Here is a 23,254-nt window from a genome sequence, read left to right as displayed (position 1 = left end):
GGCGCTGAGTTCGGCTCTTGTGTCCGGTCTCAATTATTTTTGTTCCTCAGCTTTGTTTTTATACAAATCAAATACTGCATGATTCAGTGGAGAGTATTTTATTTGTCCCACATCAGACATTACTACTTTGCCATCTGGAAAAAGTGTTAATCTTTGTATATCTGTTACAAGAGGTTTTCTTACATAGTATGAAACTGCAGCCATCACATGCTTGCTAAAGCAGAAAAAGAAAGTTGATAATTGTAGCTTATGTTGACAAGTCAAGAGCCTCATTCTTACACAAAGTAGCAATTAGCAGGCATTGCCCACATGTCTTTCTAGATGCAAGGTCACATTGTAAATGTGGCTAACATAACACAATTCTCATCAGGATAGTGTGAGAAATCTTGTCCATCACAGTAACCTTGCCACTATGAATACTGCTCCCATGGATAATGGTTCGAAGGGGAAAAAATGAACATAGGAACAGTTGAATAAAAGGAAATGCATGCTCCACCTCAGAATATGTTAAAATAGCACACTGGATACATGCATTTGCTCTACAACTGTATGTAATCTGATGACTGTGTATCAGCAATTCCAGGCAGTCTCTTCGTCCAAAGTTAATAGGTAATGATGGTCACCACACTGCACATACCATTGGCATACATTTCTGGAAATGAGTTCCTCAACTCACAGTGAACCATATGCATTCATTTTAATATGTATAACGTCAGTGAAGTAGCTCAAGCAAACACATTAGGTCTAAAGGTTCCTGGAATGATAAAAAGAAAAAACATTACATAAAACACTTTACAAACACATATGGGAGGGTTCAACTACTCAAAGTACAAGTTAATATTCAGCAAAGTAATTGGTCACATGTGTATATGAACCTAGAAATAGTTCTGGGTACTAATGAACAAATCTAAAAACTGAATCATGGTTTTCTCAAATGGCCAACACGGAAAACGTGCAACTGATCGCTTTTAAACTGTGAGATCAAGTAGACAAGGATTTCTGAGGACCTTTGGTTATTAGTTTATCATTATAGCCCACTGCCAACGACTATAAACAGTGGTTAAAGGCCATGAACCAGAGTAATAGGCCAGAGCAATTGGCAAGGGCCTAAAACAAGGTAGATAGAGGTCTTCTAACAAGCGGAATAGGCCAAGGCAGAAAAGTAGAATTTTCTAAATTAAAAAGGGAGAAACAGAAAAGATAATCATTGGAATGTTGGAGCCTGAGGCTTCTGCCAGCCATTATTCGCCTCTAGTCACTTCACTGTCTTCAATGGAGCTCTCAACATTACAATGTTCTAATTTTTGGTAAGTATGAGAGTTCCACCGTGGATAAGAGCTTTTTTGGGAGTTGAATTGTGGGGTGCGGACTTTGTGTGTCCGCCTGCACCAATACTTTGCATATTGCTCAAATGGAATGAAGGAACACAAAATACGCCAAAATATGCGGCTATTGTTGTGTATTACTGAACGGGTTCCGTGTACCAGGTTGCAACGCTCTGATTCAGGGTCAGTTGGAAAGAGCGTATGGAGCTGGAAGGCGGAGCACAAATGTACAGAGCATGAGTTTATGAATACATCTTCGACCCATCCACACAACTGGTTTAAGCATTATTTGAGAAACAACATAACAAACGTGGCGACAAGCCGACAATTCTAATCAAGCCCTCACACACGATGCTGGATTGCTTCCGCTGCCTTGGTCTGCGAGTGACGCCTTGGAGAAGCAAAAGCATTCTTTCTGGTGTTTCGGGACGTGTCTTCACTGATTGCAGTGCAGCCCCGCTGGTCTTCAGCACCTGGTATGTTTGTTTCCCCTACACATAGGGAACATTTTGTGCTCAAGAAAACCTTGGGGCGTGTACCATGCTCCTTGGTTTACCTGGTTTTCATTGGGTGCACATTGCGTGCGTCACTCTTCCACCTGCTCTGGATTGGTTCTGGGATCCAAGCTAGGATTGCCCAGCGAATGTTGTAAAGTGGAAAGATCAAATAAAATGCGGCAGCATTGGTTTGATTTGGAATCCTTCATTGATATTATTGAATGCAGCTATCTGCATCAGCGGCGCTAGGACTGACCTGCTTTCCATTGACCATACTGGATGCAACTACCTGCAACAGGGGAGCCATTTTGGATAACATTACATTAAATTAGATACAACAGCAAATTACCAATACAAACCTTTGAGAAAGAATATTTTGTTTAACTCCAGATTTTACAAATTACTTGGATCCACTGTGCATCCACTGTTGTCTGCAGTTTTTTTTCTTTAGAAGCATTATTATATATCCTTTGCTTAGTACATTTATTGCTTTCTGGTTACCAGTCTTAGTTAACATGTCCACAGTGAATCTTCCCTCGCCTGAACTATTTATAACTGAAGGTGAATCTTATATGAAATGGAAGGTATGGAGAGAGTGTTATCTGGAGCACACTAAAAGAAAGAAACCACCACAAAGTACATTGGGGGGAGCGCAGAATGGGAGACTTAAAGGGAAGATGTTACAGTTGTGGTAGCTCCGATCACTTAACACAAGAAAATAGGTGCCCAACTCTGCATCAGAAATGTTCTAAATGCAATGTAAAAAGGCACTTTGCTAGGGTTTGTTGTAACTCGAGGTATGTGAAATGTATAGTGGATAACTCATGTCTATCGGATGAACATTCTCAGTCAGAGAAAGAACATGCACAATTCTGAGCATGAGGGGGTTCTTGAGGTTTGTGCTCAACGTAGGAAGAAACCTGTGAATGAGATTGTTGCTGGTAGGGTGAACGGTAAATTGATTGTGGACTCTGGTTCACCTTACACCATTATTAACAAACAGGTTTGGTACGGTTTATTTACAGACAAAGTGGGCAATTAATTCTTACACTTTTACAGGAGTGTGAGCTTCCCAGGCCTTTTGCTGCTTCCAGCAACTGGCACCCACCAGTTCTGACCCCCACTTTGGGTGGGAGAATCAGCAGAAAAACTAAGTGAGGAAGCACACCTTTGCCAACCCCACCCCTCAGGTGGGGGAGGCGAGGTGAAGCATAACTCTCAGTCCCCGCCAACTTGCAGATGTGGAGACCAAGCCAACCAGAGTGAGGCATATGCCCCCTCCCACTGGAGAGTGGCATAATAGGGAGTGTATCCATCCAAAAGAAGGGACCCATTAGTCCCAAACTTTACTTACCTGTAACACCCCTAAATCTAGGATTTAGGGGCACCCCTGGACCTTGCCTCCTCTGACAAGAACCGACCAAGAAGAAGAGAAGAAAAAGGACCCAAGAGCTGTGCTGAAACTAAGAAGAGAATGACACCCGCTCACTTGGCCCCAGCCCTACTTGCCTGACCCAAACTTGAATCTGCTCCAGCGAAATCCCGGGGTGTCCTGCAGCCAGCAGCCTCAAGAACCCAAAGGACCTGCCCTGCCTTCCACAAGCAGGACTTTGTTTCCTCTGAACACCGGATTCGTTCACCCACAGACTCTAGCTCTGGCCTAATCTGTGAGTCTGCACCACTCTGCACCTGACGCCAATGGTCTGAGTTCTAATGGCCCAACACAAAGAGGTCGTCTCCCTGCGATCCTGACCTGAGATCTGGTGATCTCTGACCTGTCTCGAATCTCCAAGCCAGCCTGCAGCCTCTTTCTGGCGGATCCCCAGACCATGACAAGAGCTGGTAAGAAAACCTGACGCCTAAAGACACATCTGCACCTGACGTCCGAAGGCCCTGGATGGCCCAACCAACAGTGTCCCAGCATCTGCAGGTGTCCCAACTTACCTCTTAAACTGGTGGTCACCTCCAGAAGATCTTCGTGTCCAAGCCTGTAGTCTTTGTTGCAAATGGAGACTCCGCATTGAAATCACCAGGGAACCCAACACCAAAGCAGCACCCTGCACCCAGCTGCCGCTGCGGGTGTACTTTGGGTGCTAACTCGGATCCCCCTTTGCTAAACAACAGGAGCTTTGCTGCCACAACTCTGCAGCCAGCTCGTGAGCAGCCAGCAATTGGAGGCCCCATATTCCCAATTGGATAACATTGGGCCTCGGCGCTCTGCACCCAGCTGCCCTAGAGCCGCTCAGGGTGTTTCAAGAGTGCATCCTTGACCCTAGGGGAACCCTGGTCCTAACCCCAGAATACCAACTCCCACAACAAAGTACTTACCTAATTTCTCTCAATAGGAATACATTAACTGTTTTTTCATGAAAAATGTTCTGTGTGGAGTTGATATGTATGAAAACCTGAAGAACTGCAACTGTACAAAAACGGATTTACTTACCTTTTCATTAGGTAATGTCCCAGTGCGATATCTAGGCATATCACACCGAGTAGAAAAAGTAACTTAAAAAGTAATCTGTAAAGTAACGTACAAAGTAATCTATAAAGTGACTAAAAAGTAATTTTGTCTTTCCTGTATTTCAATCAACTGCATTTGAAACTGCAATCAATAGTAAAACATTGCATAAGATTATGCAAAGCATTTATTTCACTTACCTGTACCAGGCCTGGCTTGGCTCTAGAAATAAAATAACTAAATAATATTTTGTATACAAACAAATTGGTCTGAGTGCAGTCTTTAAGTGTGTGACATCATTTGCTGATTGAGTGTATACAACAATTGTTTAACACTACCCTCTGATAAACCCTTACTGCTCTCTCACTCTTCCACAAATAGAGAGTAAGGTGCTATCTACTTTTACCTCTGCTTATCTTTGGGGTTCCACTGGACTCTGCACACTGTACCTCATTTTGGTACAGTATATATAGAGCCAACTTCCTACAACTTTGCTTCATTTTTTCCCTTTGCACTGTTATCTGTGGCAAGGTTACTCTGAGGGGCAAGATTTCTTGCACTAATATTCATGACAATTGTGGGTTTTTTGGCCACATTTAAAGAGTGATCTTTCACTGCACAGGACCTGTAGGCAATGCCTGCTAATTGCTAGAATGAGTAAAACTGAGCATCATGCTTCTGAAGAATACACGTTACATCTGGTCTTCCCAACAAGAACATGTTCACAGTAAAGATGTTCTGCTTTAGCACATACATGATGGCTGCAATTTTGGGCTGTGTAAGAAAACATCTTTCAACAGATATACGAAGCATAGCATATTTTCTAGATGGACAAGTAGAAATGTTTGCTTTGGACAAACAATGTGGAATGTAATAGTGCATGCCTACTAACTGGACTCCACTGCTTTGGTGCAATCTTTGAACTGAACAAAACAGCTCAGGAATAAAAATGATCAAGACCAAACTCCGATATAAGGATGTTGTGAAAATGAGGATATATTTAAATTCAATCATGAACCTTCACTTTATCTATGTCTGGAACACAATTTAGGATCAATGTGCTCCCAAGGTAAACCGCTTAAGCTCAGTTCTCTTGGTCATTTTAACTAGGTCAGTAAAGCAAATAGCAAGGGTGGATTAATCCCTGTAAGCTGGAAAGGGGTTTCAAACTGTTTCAGAATCAGGCCAGCCAGCTACATCCAACTGGCCATGCTTCATAAGAGGGCTGTTAATGTAAGCCAACCATCTCCGAATGGAGCAGGCTTATAGAAGTAACCGAGGAGTATGGCTTTGAACAATCCAAGTTCACCAATGAACATATAGAATTGTGTGGTTGCAACTCAACTTTTAGGAGTTCTCATCTATGATTTTTCCACAGGGGCAGATAGTTTGCAAAGATATCTTCGCTTTTGAGTAGTCAAGGTACCTTGGGTCAACACAAATCCTCAGTCAGGGGGGCCTTGTGAAGGTCTTTATGCATAATATCAATGGAATTTACGGTGTTTCAATGCATTTCAGGAAGAGCTTTCATCCGAGGGATGAAAATTACATCAATCCTATAGTTGCACTGGCAATATCACTAGTGCTAAATCTACTTAAACTCTAGGATAAGAAGCAAATTACAATGCTGAGCGCTAAGGACATGACATCCAGGCAAGCAGGAAAAACGCACACTGCCTTTATGGTAAACAGCAGCATATATTGTCACAAAGATCATATCTCAGAGACTCCACCTAACGACATAATTCACCAAGAAACCCTGGTAACTGAATATACATTATTATGTCATTTACACACATCTATGAAAGTACCATACCTTTCTTCCATCGCTGGCATGGCAGTTGACATTTAGAGGGGTAAGAAGCGCCTTAAGTTTTTCTTCATTTCCACTTCTACAAAACAATAACACATCCTTTTCAGTATTTCAATATAAACATTTATTGTACCAAAATAGAAGTCTCGCAAAGGAGAGCTAGGTATTGGTCTTTTGGAGAACACTCACATGTGCCTTTAACACAAGCAGAAATTAGAAACATTTTACAAATGTCTCTTCTATTCCACAATAAAACATACTGTATTTCTGTGCAGCTACTCAACTTCTCATGGCAATATTTTTGCAGTCGGTCTTGAAAAATAAAATGTTGTGTTTTCAATTAAATAATCATTTTCAAAATGGCCTGCCACCCTCCAAATAATATTTACTATTGGCAGCTTCCATGAGTTAAAAGCACTGAGTGAGGGAAATTTCATAAAACATGGATCAATTCATGAATGTCATTAAAATAAATCCTGGCAGCAATGGTTAAATATAATGAATGGTTAACATAGGGACATACACAGGTATAAGATGATAATTAACAAATACACCAAAGTCAAAGCCTACTTGTTTTCAAGTCAAAGCCAAGCATGCACTTTTTTCTCCTCTTTTTTTCAGACTTGTATACTCAAATACACTGGTGCCGGACTGATGTGGACAGACTTGGTAAACAACAAGAGCCTTCACCTCAAACAGCGGGTTTTGGCACAGGTGTTTGCTGTCCCAGAGTCATCCTATTTCTAGTGGACTAAAGAATAAAATGACCAGAGTCGTACCACCAGTTCTGAGAACCAGTCATTCGTATTGCTACAGTAGAGGATCATCATCATCATTTTTTTTCATACAGCACATGACCACTAGATATCCAAGCACTAATTGCTAAGTAGGAATCAAGCAGAGAAGAGGGATGCAAGAAACCATGAACACGGTCTGACTATACTAAAATTTGAAGGAAGAAATAAAGAAGGAAAAAAAAAAAAGGAACCCAACCATTTATCATTCCTTAATTTTTTCAAAAGCTGTTTTTTGGAAAAGGTTGAATGAAGTATATTTGGACCAGAGGCATGGAAGAACACTACACCTTCAAGTAAGACCAGTAATTGGACCATCCTTCCCTCATGTTTGCAAAATTAAGCAGAAAGCAACAGAGAGTTGGTAAGGCGAAGGCGATCTGAAAAATGTACTGGCTTTGCTGCCTGTGCTGCACAATGTTGATGGTTTACTAGTTTGGGCACATACAACAAAATCTGGTGTTGCAAGATGTCAAATACATTTTATAAAATTAAGGGTCAACAAATTATGTGACTTTGACATGCTTCTCATCTACAAAGTATCCCAAGGCCAGAATTAAAGTCACAAGAATGAAGATTTAGAAATAGATTGTATAGTTAATACAGAGTGTGTCAATTGTAAATATTCCAACTGAGGTTTTTGTGAAGATTGTTCTGCAGTTATTGAGAAACAAGAATAATAATATCACAAAACAGTCACACGTACAGACTATGTTAAATATACACAGAGAAGTTCCCTGAAGCAAAGATCTGCTAGGCCTATTAAATGTGCCCAAAGCATCCAGGCATTCCCTACTCTACTCAGGGAATCATTGGGAGTTGGACAGACCTCCTGCCAAACCACCGGTGTAGCAGAGTCCTCTGTTCACCCAGAGAAGGACCATGTGCCTAATGTACAGATCCCTGCCCAAAAACCTGAGATAATTATGGCGAAAATGCTTTGCCTACACTTGAATAGACAATGTAAAGGCATTCAATCAGAATTTTGTTTCTATCTGTTGCATTTCAGAAACCAGTGTGGGCCCCTCACCTATTTTCTTTCCTAGGTCGGTAGTGCCCTGCAAGGCCCTCTCAGAAAGTATTAAATTGGAAAGCTTTCTCAAAATGTGGCAAGATGAGTGACATGCTAACCAAAAAGCACTGTGGTGTCAGCCGTCAGGTCAAAAGTGTTATGCAGCTGAGCCGGTTGGGGCTTTGCTGTATGAAAGCCAGTGGAAATGCCAGCACAAAATAAGAGAAGTAAAACTATAAATTATTTGGTGGAAGAGGAGAGGGAAGGACAAGTGACTTACCTTTGGTAACGCCTTATCTGGTAGAGACATAATCTAGCCGCAGATTTTTACTTTTAAATTTATCAGGCATCTGACTGGATACGGAAGATTTTTCATTGAGTAATACACCTGCCCGCCAGTAGGTGGCGTTGGTCGGCTCCGCATGACTTTATTGGCGGCGTCTCAGATGTTGTGACACCCACTCAACCTATAAAGTCGCCACTTCGGCGCGCGGCCATCAGTTGCTTTTCACGACTTTCCACAGCAGGAGCGCAGATCCATGAAGTGCGCCAATAGTGGTGTGTTTCTGAACAACTAGGGCCCTGAAAGGGAACAGCCCTTACCCTAAAAACCTGTTTGCAGTGCAGAGAGGATGGGTGAGTCGGTAAGAAATGTGTTGCTGGATCATGTTTCTACTAGATAAGGCTTTGCCGTTGGTAAGTAACTTGTTTATCTGATAGAGACATCTAGCCAAAGATTCCTTACCTTTGAATAGATACCCAAGCAATGCCATCCCCAGAGGAGGGACTGTGGACAAGTTTGGACCAGGAAGTCCTGATGGACAGAGCAGCCAAAAAAGGCCATTACTGCAGACTTGACTGACCAGGCAGTAGTGCTTGGTGAACGCGTGCAGAGATGCCCACGAAGAAGCCTTATAAATGTTGAGTTCTGGGACTCCATGATGCAGCGCAGCGGAAGCAGTCTTCACTCTGGTAGAATTTGCCCTTAAACCTTCAGGAGGCTGCTTTTTGACCAGAGAAAAGCAGGATTCTGATCACCAAGATTGTTTTTTTCTGCACTGCACAACCCTTTTTCGCTCCCACATACCCCATGAAGAGTTAGTCATCCACTCAAGACACCTGTATGCTTTCAAGGTAGAAAGACAAAGCTCTTTTTAGATCCAGACGGTGGAGCTGCTCCTCTTCTTTAGAGTCATGTGGAGGAGCACAGAAAGTGGGATGGGTGACAGATTTCCCAACGTGGAATGGTGTTACCATGTTGGGTAAAAAAAGAGGCCCTAGTATGAAGCACCAGTTTATCAGGGAAATGGTCGGGTAAGCAGGCTTGGATGACAGAGCCTGCAATTCACTCACCCGCCTGGCCGATGTGATTGCCACTAAAGAAAGCTGTTTTGATGCAAAGCAGCCAAAGGGGTAATAGTGCAAAGGTTCGAATGGAGCACACATCAGGAAGCGGAGAACCAAATTAAGGTCCCACTGAGGCATGATGAAAGGGGGAAATGGAAACATATGTACAAGCCCTTTGAGAAATCCTTTTACAATAGGGGATTTAAATAAAGAGGGTTGGTCTGCCAGCCTCAAAAAGGCAGACAGGGCCGAAAGGTACCCTTTGAGAGTGCCCAGAGCAGAGCCCTACTGGGCAAGCATCAAAACAACAAGTAAGAAAGAGGATCAATAGATCTTTGTGTACAATATTTTACAAATTTGTGCCAGCTGCAGGGGCACATGGTCTTAGTAGAGGGATGTCTGGCCGCTAAAATAGCATTTCAGACTTCGGTAGTAAGGGCGAAAGTTATAAACTGCCACTGCTCAATCTCCATGCAAGAAGGTGTAGAATTGACAGGTTCGGGTGGAGGATCCTTACCTGCTGCTGCAACAGAAGATCCTCCCAAAGGGGCAGCCTGATCAGAGGATCGTTGCTTAATTGGAGAACCACGAAATACCAGAATCTACGTGCTTAGTTCGGATCCACAAGAATGACTTGGGCTTGTTCGCTCCTGACCTTCTTAAGCACCCTGTGCTGGAGTGGTATGGGCACAAAGTGTATAGGAGGCCTGAGCTAGACTCCAGATGAAAAGCGTCTCCGAGCGAGAGCCGGCTTGGCAACTCCAACGCACAAAACTGCTGGTATTGTGTGTTCTCTGCGGAGATGAACAGATGTAACTAAGGCTCCCCCTACAGCTGATAGACTCTGCACCACCTCCAGATGGAGACACCGTTCATGAACCGCTATGCATAGATAGAGGAGTTTGTCCGCCCTGGCATTCAGGGAGCCTGAAATGTGTTGAATTACCAGTGATATGCCCTGCTGGTCCAGAGATGCAAAGACTCTTGACAAAGGGTCCAGGACTCCACCACGCCCTGTTTGTTGCAGTACCACATGACGGTGGCGTCTGATCACTTGCACCAGCTTTCCCTTGATTGAAGGAAGGAAAGCTTTCAATGCCAAGCAAATCACTCGGAGCTCCGGAAAGTTGATGTGGAGCCTGGATTCTCCCAGAAACCGTATTCCTCCTATCCCCACCTGGCCACCTCATCCCAGGAGGGATGCATCTGTCACTACTGTGGGATCTGTTTAGGGGAAGGGAGAGGGATCTGCCTCTGACCCAATCGCAGTTGGTCAGCCACTACTGCGGGTCCTGTGCAGTTCCCTCAGAGATCTGGACCATGGCAGAGAGAGTCCGCTGATGTGGAGTGGTGTGGCTCACTGGTTAGAGGCGGCAGACCCGGAAGCAGAGAACGGCCCGGGACCAGGGTTCAATTCCCGACGCGGCAGGGTCGTGGACCAGGGTCAGCGGAGTCGAGAATTTCTTATCTCGTGCCTACTCTAACCAGGGATCACACTCAGCAACTCTGGGCATTAGCTTGCCTCATCTCTACAACGGCCCCCCACATTCACCGGGGATGCCTGGTTTCACCTTGAAGATACCCAGTAGGGACCATCTCACAGGGATAGCCAGGACGGGTTCCCCAGCGGTCTACAGGGCCACGATGCCTCAGGGCAGCAGTGCGCTTTACATGACCACATACATTACATTACATTACATGCTGCGTCCACTGGAACTTCAGGTCCCACTGCAGAGCCCACGTATGCCATCTGGCTTGTGTCAGAAGCAGGATGCAGGAGACCATGAGGCCTAGCGGCCTCAGAGTAATTTTCACCGAAATCCAGGATAGAGGCTGAAACATCGGTATCATAGCCTGAATATCTTGGGCTCGCCATTCAGGAGGAGAAGCCCAAATGAACCATGTATCCAGAACAGCTCCGATGAAAGGGAGCGTCTGAGAGGGTGTCAGGTGTGACTTCAGCATGCTGATAGAGCTGCTCAGTGAATGCAGGATGTTGGCTGTAGTCTGGAGGTGGGAAATGACAGCCTGAGATGAACCCGCCTTCAACAACCAGTTGTGGAGATTGGGGGGGGAAGACTAGCAACCCTGATCTGCACAGATGACCTGCGACCACCACAATCATCTTGGGAACAATGAGGGGCCTTGGCAAGGCCAAAGGGGAGTACAGGGAACAGAAAGTGCTCATGACCTACTGAAAACTGCAGGTAGCGCTGATGAGCGGGCAGGAAGGGAAAGAGAAAATAGACAACTTGCAAGCCCAACACTACCATCCAGTCTCCAGGGTCTAGGAAAAACAAGACTTGAGCCAGAGTGAGCATCTTGAACTTTGCCTTTTTGAGGAAATAGTTTAGGGCTCACAGATCTAGGATAGGATGCAGACCCTTTTCTTTCTTTGGAACCGGAAAGTAGTAGGAATAGCAACCATAGCCAACATCTGGCGCAAAACCCTCTCTAGGACTCCCATGGCCAAGACAGGCATGACTTCCTCATGAAGCAGGGTTAAGTGATCCTCCGTCAGCGGTTCGTAAGTTGGTGGTATGGAGAGAGGGGTAGTCTCGGACTGGAGAGAGTAGCCCCATTCAAACTATCTTTAGAACCCACCTGTTTACGTGATTTTTTGCCAGAGGGGGGAGCAGATGGCTGGTCCTGCTGTCAACTGGCCTCCAATGATCTTGTAGGGCCGGAATAGAAGGGCTTGGAGACTGAGGGTGCAGGTGGGGGATGACCCGACCTCTGGCTGCCCAGCCCAAGGCCGCACAGAGATTGCTAAATGTGTGCAGTCTTGTGGCTGGGGTATGGCTGATACAGCTGAAAGCCCCTTCCATAGCCACGAAAGAGGCGATAACCAGACAGGGAACATGTGGCCGCTGAGAGGCCCAAACACTTTGCCATAGCCCGTGAGTCTTTAAAGAGCTTTAGGGCCATGTCTGCTTTGTCTCCAGGTGCCATCAAAGGGCATCTCAAAGCCTGAACATCCCCAGAAAAGCCAGAAGTTCTCAGCCAGGTGTGGCACTGAACGTCCACAGTCATCGAAATTGAACTGCCCAGAGAGTCGGTGGTGTCAAGCCCACAACAAAGGGTGAACTTTACCACATCTCTCGGGTCTGATACTGCTTGGGAGAAGATGGCCTGGGCCTCCTACAGGACCTGTGACAGCATTTGCAGAACCGTTTCACACAGGGAGTGGGAGTCACGGCCCAAAAGGCATGCGGTTTTCACCAACCGCAACTCAAGGATGGAGGGAGAAAAAAATCTTCTTGTCCAACTACCAGTCTCCTGGATTCCTTGTCCAGGGGTGGGAAAGGGAACGAGCCCTGCAATGTATAAGCTTGGACCACCAAGCTCTCAGGGTAGGGTGGTTAGTGAGAAAATGTGGGTTGCTCGGTGCAGGGCGATGGCGGGAGGCAATTGTCCTATTCAGACTAGGTTCCCAGTAGGACATCCGTCAAGGCCTCATTGAAAGGCAGGAGGGGTTGAAACCCGGCTTCAGGACCTTCGTCACAATGTGTTTATTGACTGCAACAGAAGAGAGCTGAAGGTCCAGGACCTCAGTTGCCGTTTGCACCACTATAACGTAGGAACGTAACGTAGGAAGCACCCTCTTCTGTAGCCACAGTAGGGGGTGAAAGCAGACCAGAATCTTGAGAGGTGTCCAATCCACTGGCTGCACCCAATTCCTTATATCAATACATTTTTTGCTCTGGCTGGTCTTGTAAAGGATCCAGAGACCCCTCGTAATCTTCTTCGATTCCTAGCCCTTCAAAATAGGAGGAACTGACTCAGGGCCTAAGGGTGCTGTTGGTGCTGGGATCGGAGTCGGTAGGCGCTGATCTGGCTTTGGGTCATTGGGGTTTAGAATGGGGCTGGCTGGTGCCACACGTAATAGCGGTTAGTTTCAGGAGTCTCTGCAGTGAGTCGACGCCAGGTAAGGTCGCAGAGTCAGTATGGAGCTATCACTGGAAGAGGGGGCATTGCAGAACCGGATGTAGACCCCTCTGAACCTCTAGGACCCGAAGGCACGTGGGGAGGGTCAAGCCACCCAGATATGAGGCACAGTGCATCATAACATTCTTTGAGCTGGGCAGGTGTCGCTCCGGCTCCTGGGAAGACAGGGAAGCGCGGAGCTGACCCAGGAGCAGGATCCAAAGAACTAGGCCTTACGCAAAAAGACTCCTCTGTCATGTCATCCAACAGACCAGCGAGAAGTGGAAGCATGCTTAGACGTCTTGTGTTTCTTATGCCTCTTACCTGACTTATATGATGACTGAGTGGAAGGGTGAGAACTTAGTACTTCCAGAGCAGTGGCTGGACATTCATCTTGACTAGGACTGAGAATGAGATCTCCGGGCGAATGTTGTGCTGCCAAGCACCGAGCCACAATTAACTTTAGGGGCAGCTCCATCAAAGCTTTCTAACCCATGGCCCGGCAGTCAGAACACAACTTAGAGTTGTGGTTGTGTTCCAGACACCAAAGACAAAGTGTGGATCTGGCGCACGGGCAGGTGTGTTACGGTTTAAATCCAGAAGTCTTCTTTGAAATGTTTGAAAACACACACACACCAAAAATGCTCGACAAAAGTCCGAAAAAGCCTGTCAAAATGTGACAAAGGGTAGCTCTCTGCACAGATCGGCGCTGGCTGTCATGGAAAGAAAATAGCGGACGTCATCGTACTGAGGTGGCGACTATATAGTTGATGCTGATGTGCCAACGGTGGAGACTATATCATGTGGAGCCAACCGACGCCACCTACCAATGCGCAGGAGTATTACTCCAAGAAAACTCTTCCAGATCCAGTCTGACGCCTGGGACATTCAAAGGGAAAGGAATCGGACGCTAGATGTCTCTAACAAATCAATTTCTTTTGTGAAGTATAGTTTGCAAAACTCTAGCTGGTATGTTTATATGGTATGTTTTATAGTACCAAATTCTTACACACTTTTTCAAGTGCTAAATCTCCCTCTCCACCTAGGAGACCAAATGGACTACAGATCCAATTGTCCATCCAAAGAAGAAAACAACTCCCCTGAAGGGCCCCAAAACTAAAGGAAATGAAAGCCAGCACTAACTACTACGATGCCCAACTGTTCACCACTTCCGACATCCTCTCTAGAGTCAAATCCACTCACCCAACCACTGGCTGGTCAGAAACTGGCATTAAAAAAAATTATAAAAAACACGAGAAGTACCAGAAGTCTGAGTGCTGGAACCTATGAAGTGTCCCCTCTGCAAGACAAAACCAACAGGTTAATGTACAAGGAAAAACATTCCTATAGCGTGAATGTAGAAACACAAAGGAGAAGAAGCTTCAGAAAGAAGACTGAAAAGTGCTGGAACCTATGAAGTGTCCCCTCTGCAAGACAAAACCAACAGGTTAATGTACAAGGAAAAACATTCCTATAGCGTGAATGTAGAAACACAAAGGAGAAGAAGCTTCAGAAAGAAGACTGAAAAGTGCTTGAAAAAATACCCATCAGCCCACTCAATAGCGGAACTTCGTCATCTGGGTTTATATGGTTGACAGTGGTATCCAGTATGCCCTTCCTCAGGACGAACCTGGGGCTAGCAGAACTTGGACCACATGATTGACCCTCAACCATAGAAGATGAGCAAGTACAGGCTGTAAGGGCAAAGTTGCAGTGCTCAAAAATTGTGCAAAAAGTAAAAGAAAGGAAACGAATTGTAATCCAAGTGTTCTAAAAATACCTATCTTGATGTCATAAGAACAACTTTATTGGGTCTGACCATCAAGGTGGTATGATTAAAAGCAGAGTGACAATAGCATGCAAGGAATTGCTATTCACCATGAGTGTAAGTTGGTCGACATGTTTCAGCCTGGATAGGCTTTCTTCAGGACCTATGATTCACTACTGCAACACTTACTTTCTATGCTGTGAAACCTACAGAACAAAATCCAATTTTAGAGTGAAAAAATTGGTATATCTTCTCCTGTGTGAAAGAAACAAAAGACATAAACCACAGTAAGAGTTCATGTTCCAAGGCCCTTATTTTAAAGATGAATTTAAATAGGTGTTTTGTGTTTTTTTAGTGCGTGGCCTCCTCTATCCTGAGCGGACGCCAGGTGAGGTGAGGTGTTTCCTCCCTACAAATTGGGTGAGTTGAACTTCAGGTGACTAATACGTTGAGAAGGACATATGATAGTCCTTGGAACATGAACTCTTACTGTGGTTTATGTCTTTTGTTTCTTTCACACAGGAGAAGATATACCAATTTTTTCACTCTAAAATTGGATTTTGTTCTGTAGGTTTCACAGCATAGAAAGTAAGTGTTGCAGTAGTGAATCATAGGTCCTGAAGAAAGCCTATCCAGGCTGAAACATGTCGACCAACTTACACTCATGGTGAATAGCAATTCCTTGCATGCTATTGTCACTCTGCTTTTAATCATACCACCTTGATGGTCAGACCCAATAAAGTTGTTCTTATGACATCAAGATAGGTATTTTTAGAACACTTGGATTACAATTCGTTTCCTTTCTTTTACTTTTTGCACAATTTTTGAGCACTGCAACTTTGCCCTTACAGCCTGTACTTGCTCATCTTCTATGGTTGAGGGTCAATCATGTGGTCCAAGTTCTGCTAGCCCCAGGTTCGTCCTGAGGAAGGGCATACTGGATACCACTGTCAACCATATAAACCCAGATGACGAAGTTCCGCTATTGAGTGGGCTGATGGGTATTTTTTCAAGCACTTTTCAGTCTTCTTTCTGAAGCTTCTTCTCCTTTGTGTTTCTACATTCACGCTATAGGAATGTTTTTCCTTGTACATTAACCTGTTGGTTTTGTCTTGCAGAGGGGACACTTCATAGGTTCCAGCACTCAGACTTCTGGTACTTCTCGTGTTTTTTATATTGTCTAGTTGGGGGACAAGGTACCTAGAGGTCTTTAAACACGACTCCCCTAAGGCCCTCCAATACTCTTAGTCTCTTGTTATTAAAAAAAATTAGACAATTGAAAATGGAGACTAACTAAAGTAGAAACAAAACAAGCACTGGCAATGCCAATAGGTCTTGCATCTGCAAGAGTTAGAGCTACCGGCGTTGTAAATGTCAATGTCTTTTACCCATGTGAAATGGTTAGTTCCGGAATTGTGTGGGGTGGAAGTGTGGAGTGGATTTATGAAATGGAATTATGTGGCATGGTGAACAGATCGGGGTGAGAGATACACAGAATAGAGGGATGGGTAGTTTGTGCTCAAAGTGCTCAATGACCACCAGACAGAGTTACCAGTGTCCATTGGCGTGATGAGGGCTGTAAGTGTGACAGGCAGCCCACCTGCCAGGAAAGGCTCTGCAGCACTGATTGCACTGCTGATGCCTTGGCTCTAATGTCTGTGTAAGAAAGACACTTGCCCTGCTACTGTCATGGATGTCGAGGCCCCACAATGCCAGGGGTAGCAGAACTGAAAACATGAGCTCTTTGACCATCAATGACATTACAATTTTGACCAACTGATCCACCTTAAACCCCTCAATACGAACGACAACACGTCTAAGGGAAGCTTCCACTGCAGATGGATATAGCCGAAGCCCAAGTATTAACTGTGGTCTCTCTCTTTCTGCACATTTGTGACTTGCTTTGCTTATACTAGTATGGTACTAGGTCTGTATGTGGAAAGGAACCTTGCATGCTGATGCCCGTGGGATGGTAAGAGGGACAAGGAACAAATGATCGAGAGACACACTTGCACAGTTGCACTACTGATAGCCAAGTAAGGGGTACCCGTTATCCATGGGAGAAAGATTGCACCACTAATACCCAAGTGATAAGAGGTACAAGGTATGTGTGATTGAGAGAGATGCTTCCATTAGAGATGCCTATGCAAGAGACACACGAGAAAGCTTGCACTACTCGTGCACGTTGTCGCCTACACTGCTGATGTCTTAGTGGCATCTGTTGTCGATGCGAGGACGCTTGCACTACTGAGGCAGATGTGGTGCGTCCATGCATGTGTGGTGAGTTTGTGAGACGCGCGCAAGCACTACTGAGGCAATGTGGTGCACCCTGACCTGTGTGGTGTGGTGATTTTGAGAGACGGGTGCTTGCACTGCTGAAAGAGATGTGATGTGCCCGTGCGTGTGGTGCAGTAAGTTTGTGAGGCAGACCCTTGCACTGCTGATGCGCTTGTGGCATCTGTACTTTTTAGAAGTTTGAGCTAAGCTTTTATTGAAGTAAGCAAAGGATCTGGTCTCAGGACTGAATGCAAGTCGCATGTCGTCTGTCACACTGTACAACATTCCCTGAGAAGTCGTTCGTCCTCCACAACGCCAAGTGTCCTTCAAATGGATCTGTGTCAGAGTGAAGTGGCTTTCTAGAGAGAGTAAGGGTGTCAATGACTCCTGGTAGGGACACTCATGTAACGTGGTGCACTGTAGTTGGGAAGATAGCGGAGTAGCCTGATGGAGAGGTCTGTGTGGAACCTTATAATATCACAGTAAAATAACCAGCACTGTAGACTCACCACTCAAATTCCAGAAGGGGATCAAAAGAACAATTTTTGTGACCAGGATTAGCCCCTTCCATTATTTAAAGCATATAGTAATTTCAGTTTATGGGACTGTGTCACCAAATGGTTACAAATGTTTTGATTCATGGTACACAAGAAAAGTGTTTCCCTTTTTTGTTGAAACGGAGAGCGTGCATGAACTTCAACATAAAAACAGCATATTAGTGCATCCAACTTCCCTAACAGCTCACCCATATCCTGGAGGGGAAATAACTTTAAAAGAAATTGTTAAAAGGTGTCTTAATTAAGGGTGCAATTTTACAAATTTAAAAGGCATAGGGGGCACGGCTAGCAGGCAATGTGTAATGCCACTCCCAAGGGAATAAAAACACATGTATATTTTTAGAGAGGAACTATATGGGTGCATCAAAGCAGAAGCTGAGGGGCATGAAGCAGCTCGTGTATCCGCCACGAGGGAGCTATCAAGACGCTGACATGTGGGTTTTACCCAGCGGACAGCCCAGGTAACCAGCTCCCAATCGTTCCAAGCTAGATCTAGTCAGCACTTAATAAATATAGTTCGGGCACACATTCATAAGCCGGCCAATAGCTCAGCAAGCTAGACACTTGGCGCTGACATCAACTGGACAATAACTACAGTTATTAAATAAGCAACAGAGCGGGAGATGCGGATGCAATGATAAAAGATAAAGTGTGCCATCCTAAAAGATAAAGTGTGCCATCCGGGAACAAAGTAGTGTTTGTGTGAAGCTTTTATAGCACTAGTCAAGTGAAAAGGTTTGAAGCAGTGCTAAAGTAACGTGGCAGGTGGGGTGAGAGGAGGGAGCAGCAAGCGATGGGGCAGAAGGTGCAGCCACAATGATGAACAAACCAAAAGAAGAAAAATAGTGCCTATTACAAACAATAAACAAACGAGTAAGACCATATGCAACAGGGGCAGGCTACGTGTTGAACTAAGACAACAAAGAGACCATAGCAAAGCAAGATAACAGGATGGACACTACAAGGAACTAATGAGAAACAAAGACTATACACAAAGCCCACAGAGGAGATACAGCATGTCTAGAAGACAGCACATGCGCACCCGCCTAGGCTTGAGCGAAAAAGGAAACTAGAAAATTTGAATTAAAAAAAAGATAATAGAAAAAAGTTAGTCCCAGGATGAGAGTTAAAGCAAAGTTGAGGGAGACATCTTGGTTTAATGAGCAGTTAATTAAAGTATGATACAAGAGAATGTAGAGTGCATCAATTGAGCGTAATGTATGGGCTAACGCTAGGATTTGAGGAAGAGTTGGAGATGGGTAAAGGGATTGGTTTAGGGTTTGGTAAACCTTAGGGCTGTGCTATGGTTAGAACAAGAGATGGTGTAAGCCACGCTATAAAGGATGGAGCTGTGCTTATGGCTGTAGTAGAAGTTCGTATTAGCACTGGTGTTAGGATTAAGCATTGGAGTATGGTATGGAGTTATGGTTAAATTATGTTTAGGCATGGAGTTATAAGTTAGGGTTAATATATGCAGATTAAGAGTTCGCAAATGTAGTGGTAAATATTTGACAAACTACTTTTTTTTTTTTGTCCTCATAAATGCCACCAGAAAATGTCAACTCTAGATAGGCTTTCTCCAGGCCACTAACACAAACCAGCTGTTTCCTCCCTGGGGTCTGTGGATAGCCAATGGAGATCGCCCAGAGGTAGGTCGTTTCCAAATCCAACTCCCATTCGGGATGTATCTTGCCACTTTGGGAGGACAGGACCACTAACCTCTGGCATAATCATTGGACTCATTGGAGGTTATCTCTCAGCCCATGCATTTGAGGCATGCCAAATCTTATTTGCGCTTTCCCCACCGCACAGCATGTCTAAACGACTAACCGCCATGATGTTTCTTAGACAATCTGTGAATCTGGGGGGGTTTACAGACTTCCACTCCCTACAAATCTCTCTCCTAGCAATAACAATAACATAGAAAATAAACTGTAAGGTACAATTTCTGATATCATAATCCGGGGGAGACCAAAGAGGACCAATCTAGGACTACAAGTAATTGGGGATAGTACAACCTCTTCTAAGAACTCACACACCTCAATCCAGTAACTCCTAATGTCCGGACAGTCGACAAACATGTGTCCGTCGTCCGTAGCTGGAAACTTACATCTTGGACAAAAGTATACTTCTGCTGGAAGCTTAGAGAGTTTCGCTGGGGTCCAGTAAACCCTGTATAAACTAAACTAGTGGTTTCTTCTAAGATTGGATGGTTTTATAATTTTTTGGGAAAGCGTAAATGAGTCTGTTCAAACCTTCAGTACCTCCTCTAAATTCAGGCCTGGAAAATTGTCCCATAACTTGATGGTTTCAGCTCCTAGATTGTCTTTCGCTCCCACAAATATATTGTACCAATGTGCAACCTCGTCCTTCCATCGCCTACCCCTATCAATGGATTCCAAGAGAGGCATCTCCTCATCATTGGCCCAACGCTGCCTCCCCCACCAGGAGGACAACTGATAAAATTTAAATCTTGTAATAGAGCCCTCTGTTATGTTCGAAAGGGATTCCCAACTTAATAATGCAGAGTCAATACACAGGTCCCCCCATTTTGTGATGCCTGCCGCTCTCAATGGAAGGGCCAGTCGATCTAATAGGCATTCTGGTGTACCAGGGGAGTCCCAGATTGGGGCTTGGGAATGGTAATAGGGTATATCCAGAATTCTACGTATTGATTGCCAGATGTTAAGTGCTGTCTTTAAGAGCTTCAGGCGAACCTTTTTAAAAAACTTCTGATCCCCAAATTTGTAGAGAAAGAACTCTAAACCATGTGGCAGGTCTGATAGCATAGCCTGAAAAAGTCTACCATGAGATGAAGAATTTGCTAGGAGTCTAAAGTTCTTGAACTGAAAGGCATAATAGAGAAGTAAATCTGGAAGGGCCAACCCACCTAATTTCAGTCCCCTTCTGAAATTATGAGAAGGGGAAATTGACAAACTACTTTTTGATATTTTCATGTTTGCAATTACTTTCACTTCATTTTTTAATTTCATTTTTTTAATGCAATCAATCTAATACGGAGTCAATTGCTAAATTAATTTACTATCTTGGCTCAAAAAAAGGGCCACTTCGCTTTAAAAAAAAAAAAAAAAAAAAAAAGTATTTCGGGTAGTACTGTATCAGTGGTCTGGCTAAAAGGCAAGTAGAAGACAGCCATGAGTAGTCTAATCCAAGGCAGAGTTGCAAAGCAAACACAAAACGGATTTGGTTTAATATGGCATTATACAGCTCTAGCAAGATCATGCACCAAAATAGGCTGTAATTTACTGGCTTTTCCATGCACCAATATATTCTGGAATACACTGGCTTCTATATATTCTCAGATTGTCTCCATACAGTACAGTACAGTACTTAGTAGGAACTCTGGCTCCAAGAGGCAATCCCATTCATTATAGGCACCACAGCTAAAAGATTACATTTATTCAAAACTGAATATTTACTGGTACAATTTTCCATGTTTTGAGATTGCCTTTCAAAAAATGTTCTATTCCTAATAAAGGACTTTCACTCATCATCACCATCATTTTGTGGTCAAAGTATGGCGTTAAAACACTGTACACATTTATCTAGCAGTTTATGTGGCATGTTGTTTACCTGGCACACTCTAAGACTTCATCCTTCTTGTATTCACCTGAAAGAGATAATAATGGCTTTACTAAAAGGAACTCCTATGCTGAAGTAACACACACACACTAACACCCTCTTTTGCTCAGACAAATTACAAAGGTTATTAAAACAAGCACTGACAAAGCCATCGTTTTTAGCTGCCAGTTTTAACAATAGTGTATGTAGACTCCAGAGGCTAAGCAACCTGCACAGCCAGTAGAGGTCAGACTCAGCAGGGTGAAAGGATGAAACTTTTATGAGAACGTGCAGAACTACAAATATGTTTAAAATGCTTACAATTGTGGTTATAAATGTCAAACGTTTGAAATCACACATTCAGTTGTCCAAGCTTTTAACGAATAAATTAAAAGGAGCGATTCGCAATATCAGGTCATGTGAGTCTCACAGGAAGGTGGCCCTTTGCCAATAGAGAAAACCTTGACAGGACAATACACAAAGTCAAAACAAAGTATTATTAACATTTAGAAATCATTACAGAAGGCAAAACTGTAGTTAGTAAAATTTAAATCAGCATCTATAATGCATCCAAATAATACCAACTACGAGAGGTCAAAACGTGAGATTTTCCTCCACAGCAAATAAATAGCCAAAACAAAATGTAATTAAACGAAGGAATAGCATACATTTCCTCAGTTCAAGGGTCAAGGGTGAAGGAATGTCTAGGTATAAATCTGAGAGGACCAACATGAATACTGTCTCCAAGGAAAGAGCAGAAAATTATAAACTAAATAGACTAGCATAGACTGCACAGTTCAAAAAGCAAGAAAAGTCTCAAAAAGTATATTCAGCTGACAGACCAACGTGGACTCTACCTTCGAGACAGTAAGCAAAAAGTCAAGTACAGAGTGAGATAATAGCCTCACATAGAGACGGTTTGGTTTGAAGGAAAAGAAAAGTTGTGCACGTATCGCAGAAAGGGCATTTCAGGCAGTGAAAAGCCACACACTCGACATGGTGCGATTCAACCTTTATAGTGCTGTACTTCAAAGTTGAATCATATGAACCAAACTCCATTGTAGAAATTGAGTTACCTGGAAAAATAGATATTTAGAAAACGTCTACATTATGAATTATAATTCAACAGTCTACCCTACAAACAGAAATGACATTGCATTATTGAAGATAACAATATACAATAAAAACGTTTAAAATTAATGAATTAACGTTGTGATCTGGACAGGCCTTGAAATTGCTAATTGCACAGCACATCTCCTGAACACAGTTCCCGTCTCAAGGAACACAATGTAGTGCATTTAGTGAGTAACTTCTGTGGCACCATGAAAAAGAAATCTATTTCAATTTTTTTTTTAACGGAAAAGAACACCAGCTAGAGACATGAAGGTGGAAAGCTCTTTCAAAACAAATAAAATAAAATAAATACTTTTAGTCTATAAATGAAGAGTGCACGTCAATGCAAACAGACTGAGGCCAGTAATGCCAAACACCACCAAGTTAAGTTAACTTAAAGAGAGCCATCAAGGATTATTTAAATTAATAAAAACAGTCCCATACCTCCCCCCAATGCTTTCTCAATTATCCACAAACTACCCCATACTACACTACAACACATCAATCATTCTTGGTTTCTTCAGCTTTGTGGTCTCCAAGGCTTTCATCTCATCATACAAATTAACTTTGAGGTAGCTTATTTCGATCTCCTCTCTTTTCCTGGCCATCATCTTCTTTCCTCAACCACATTTAGGAACTCTCTTAAAACAGATACCTTCTAAAAATGTTACAATTAGACTTAGAACAAGAATTATTATGGATGTTACTGTTTTCTGTAGCAAGCAATCACCCAACGTCATCAAGCCATTACCCACCTTCACAATTCCCTTCCCAATATTACTAA

The 23,254-nt window shown here is 43.6% G+C and overlaps 1 protein-coding gene across 2 annotated transcripts in view; it reads right to left on the bottom strand.

Annotated features, from left to right (window-relative positions):
* Positions 1-23,254, bottom strand: part of TNKS2 (tankyrase 2) — a 691,336-nt gene that overhangs the window by 618,637 nt on the left and 49,445 nt on the right. For both annotated transcript variants that reach the window (XM_086922459.1, XM_086922461.1), the window contains exons 4-5: positions 21,370-21,406; positions 6,097-6,172 (exon numbers count right to left, since the gene is read on the bottom strand). In XM_086922459.1, the coding sequence (XP_086778585.1) occupies positions 6,097-6,172; positions 21,370-21,406 (113 nt within the window). The remainder of the gene's footprint in view (positions 1-6,096; positions 6,173-21,369; positions 21,407-23,254) is intronic.

The sequence above is a fragment of the Lissotriton vulgaris genome, chromosome 5, assembly GCF_964263255.1.
Source record: "Lissotriton vulgaris chromosome 5, aLisVul1.2, whole genome shotgun sequence".
Classification (NCBI taxonomy): domain Eukaryota; kingdom Metazoa; phylum Chordata; class Amphibia; order Caudata; family Salamandridae; genus Lissotriton; species Lissotriton vulgaris.
The sequence above is the reverse complement of the archived record's forward strand: the minus strand, read 5'-3'. Positions and strand labels throughout refer to the sequence as shown.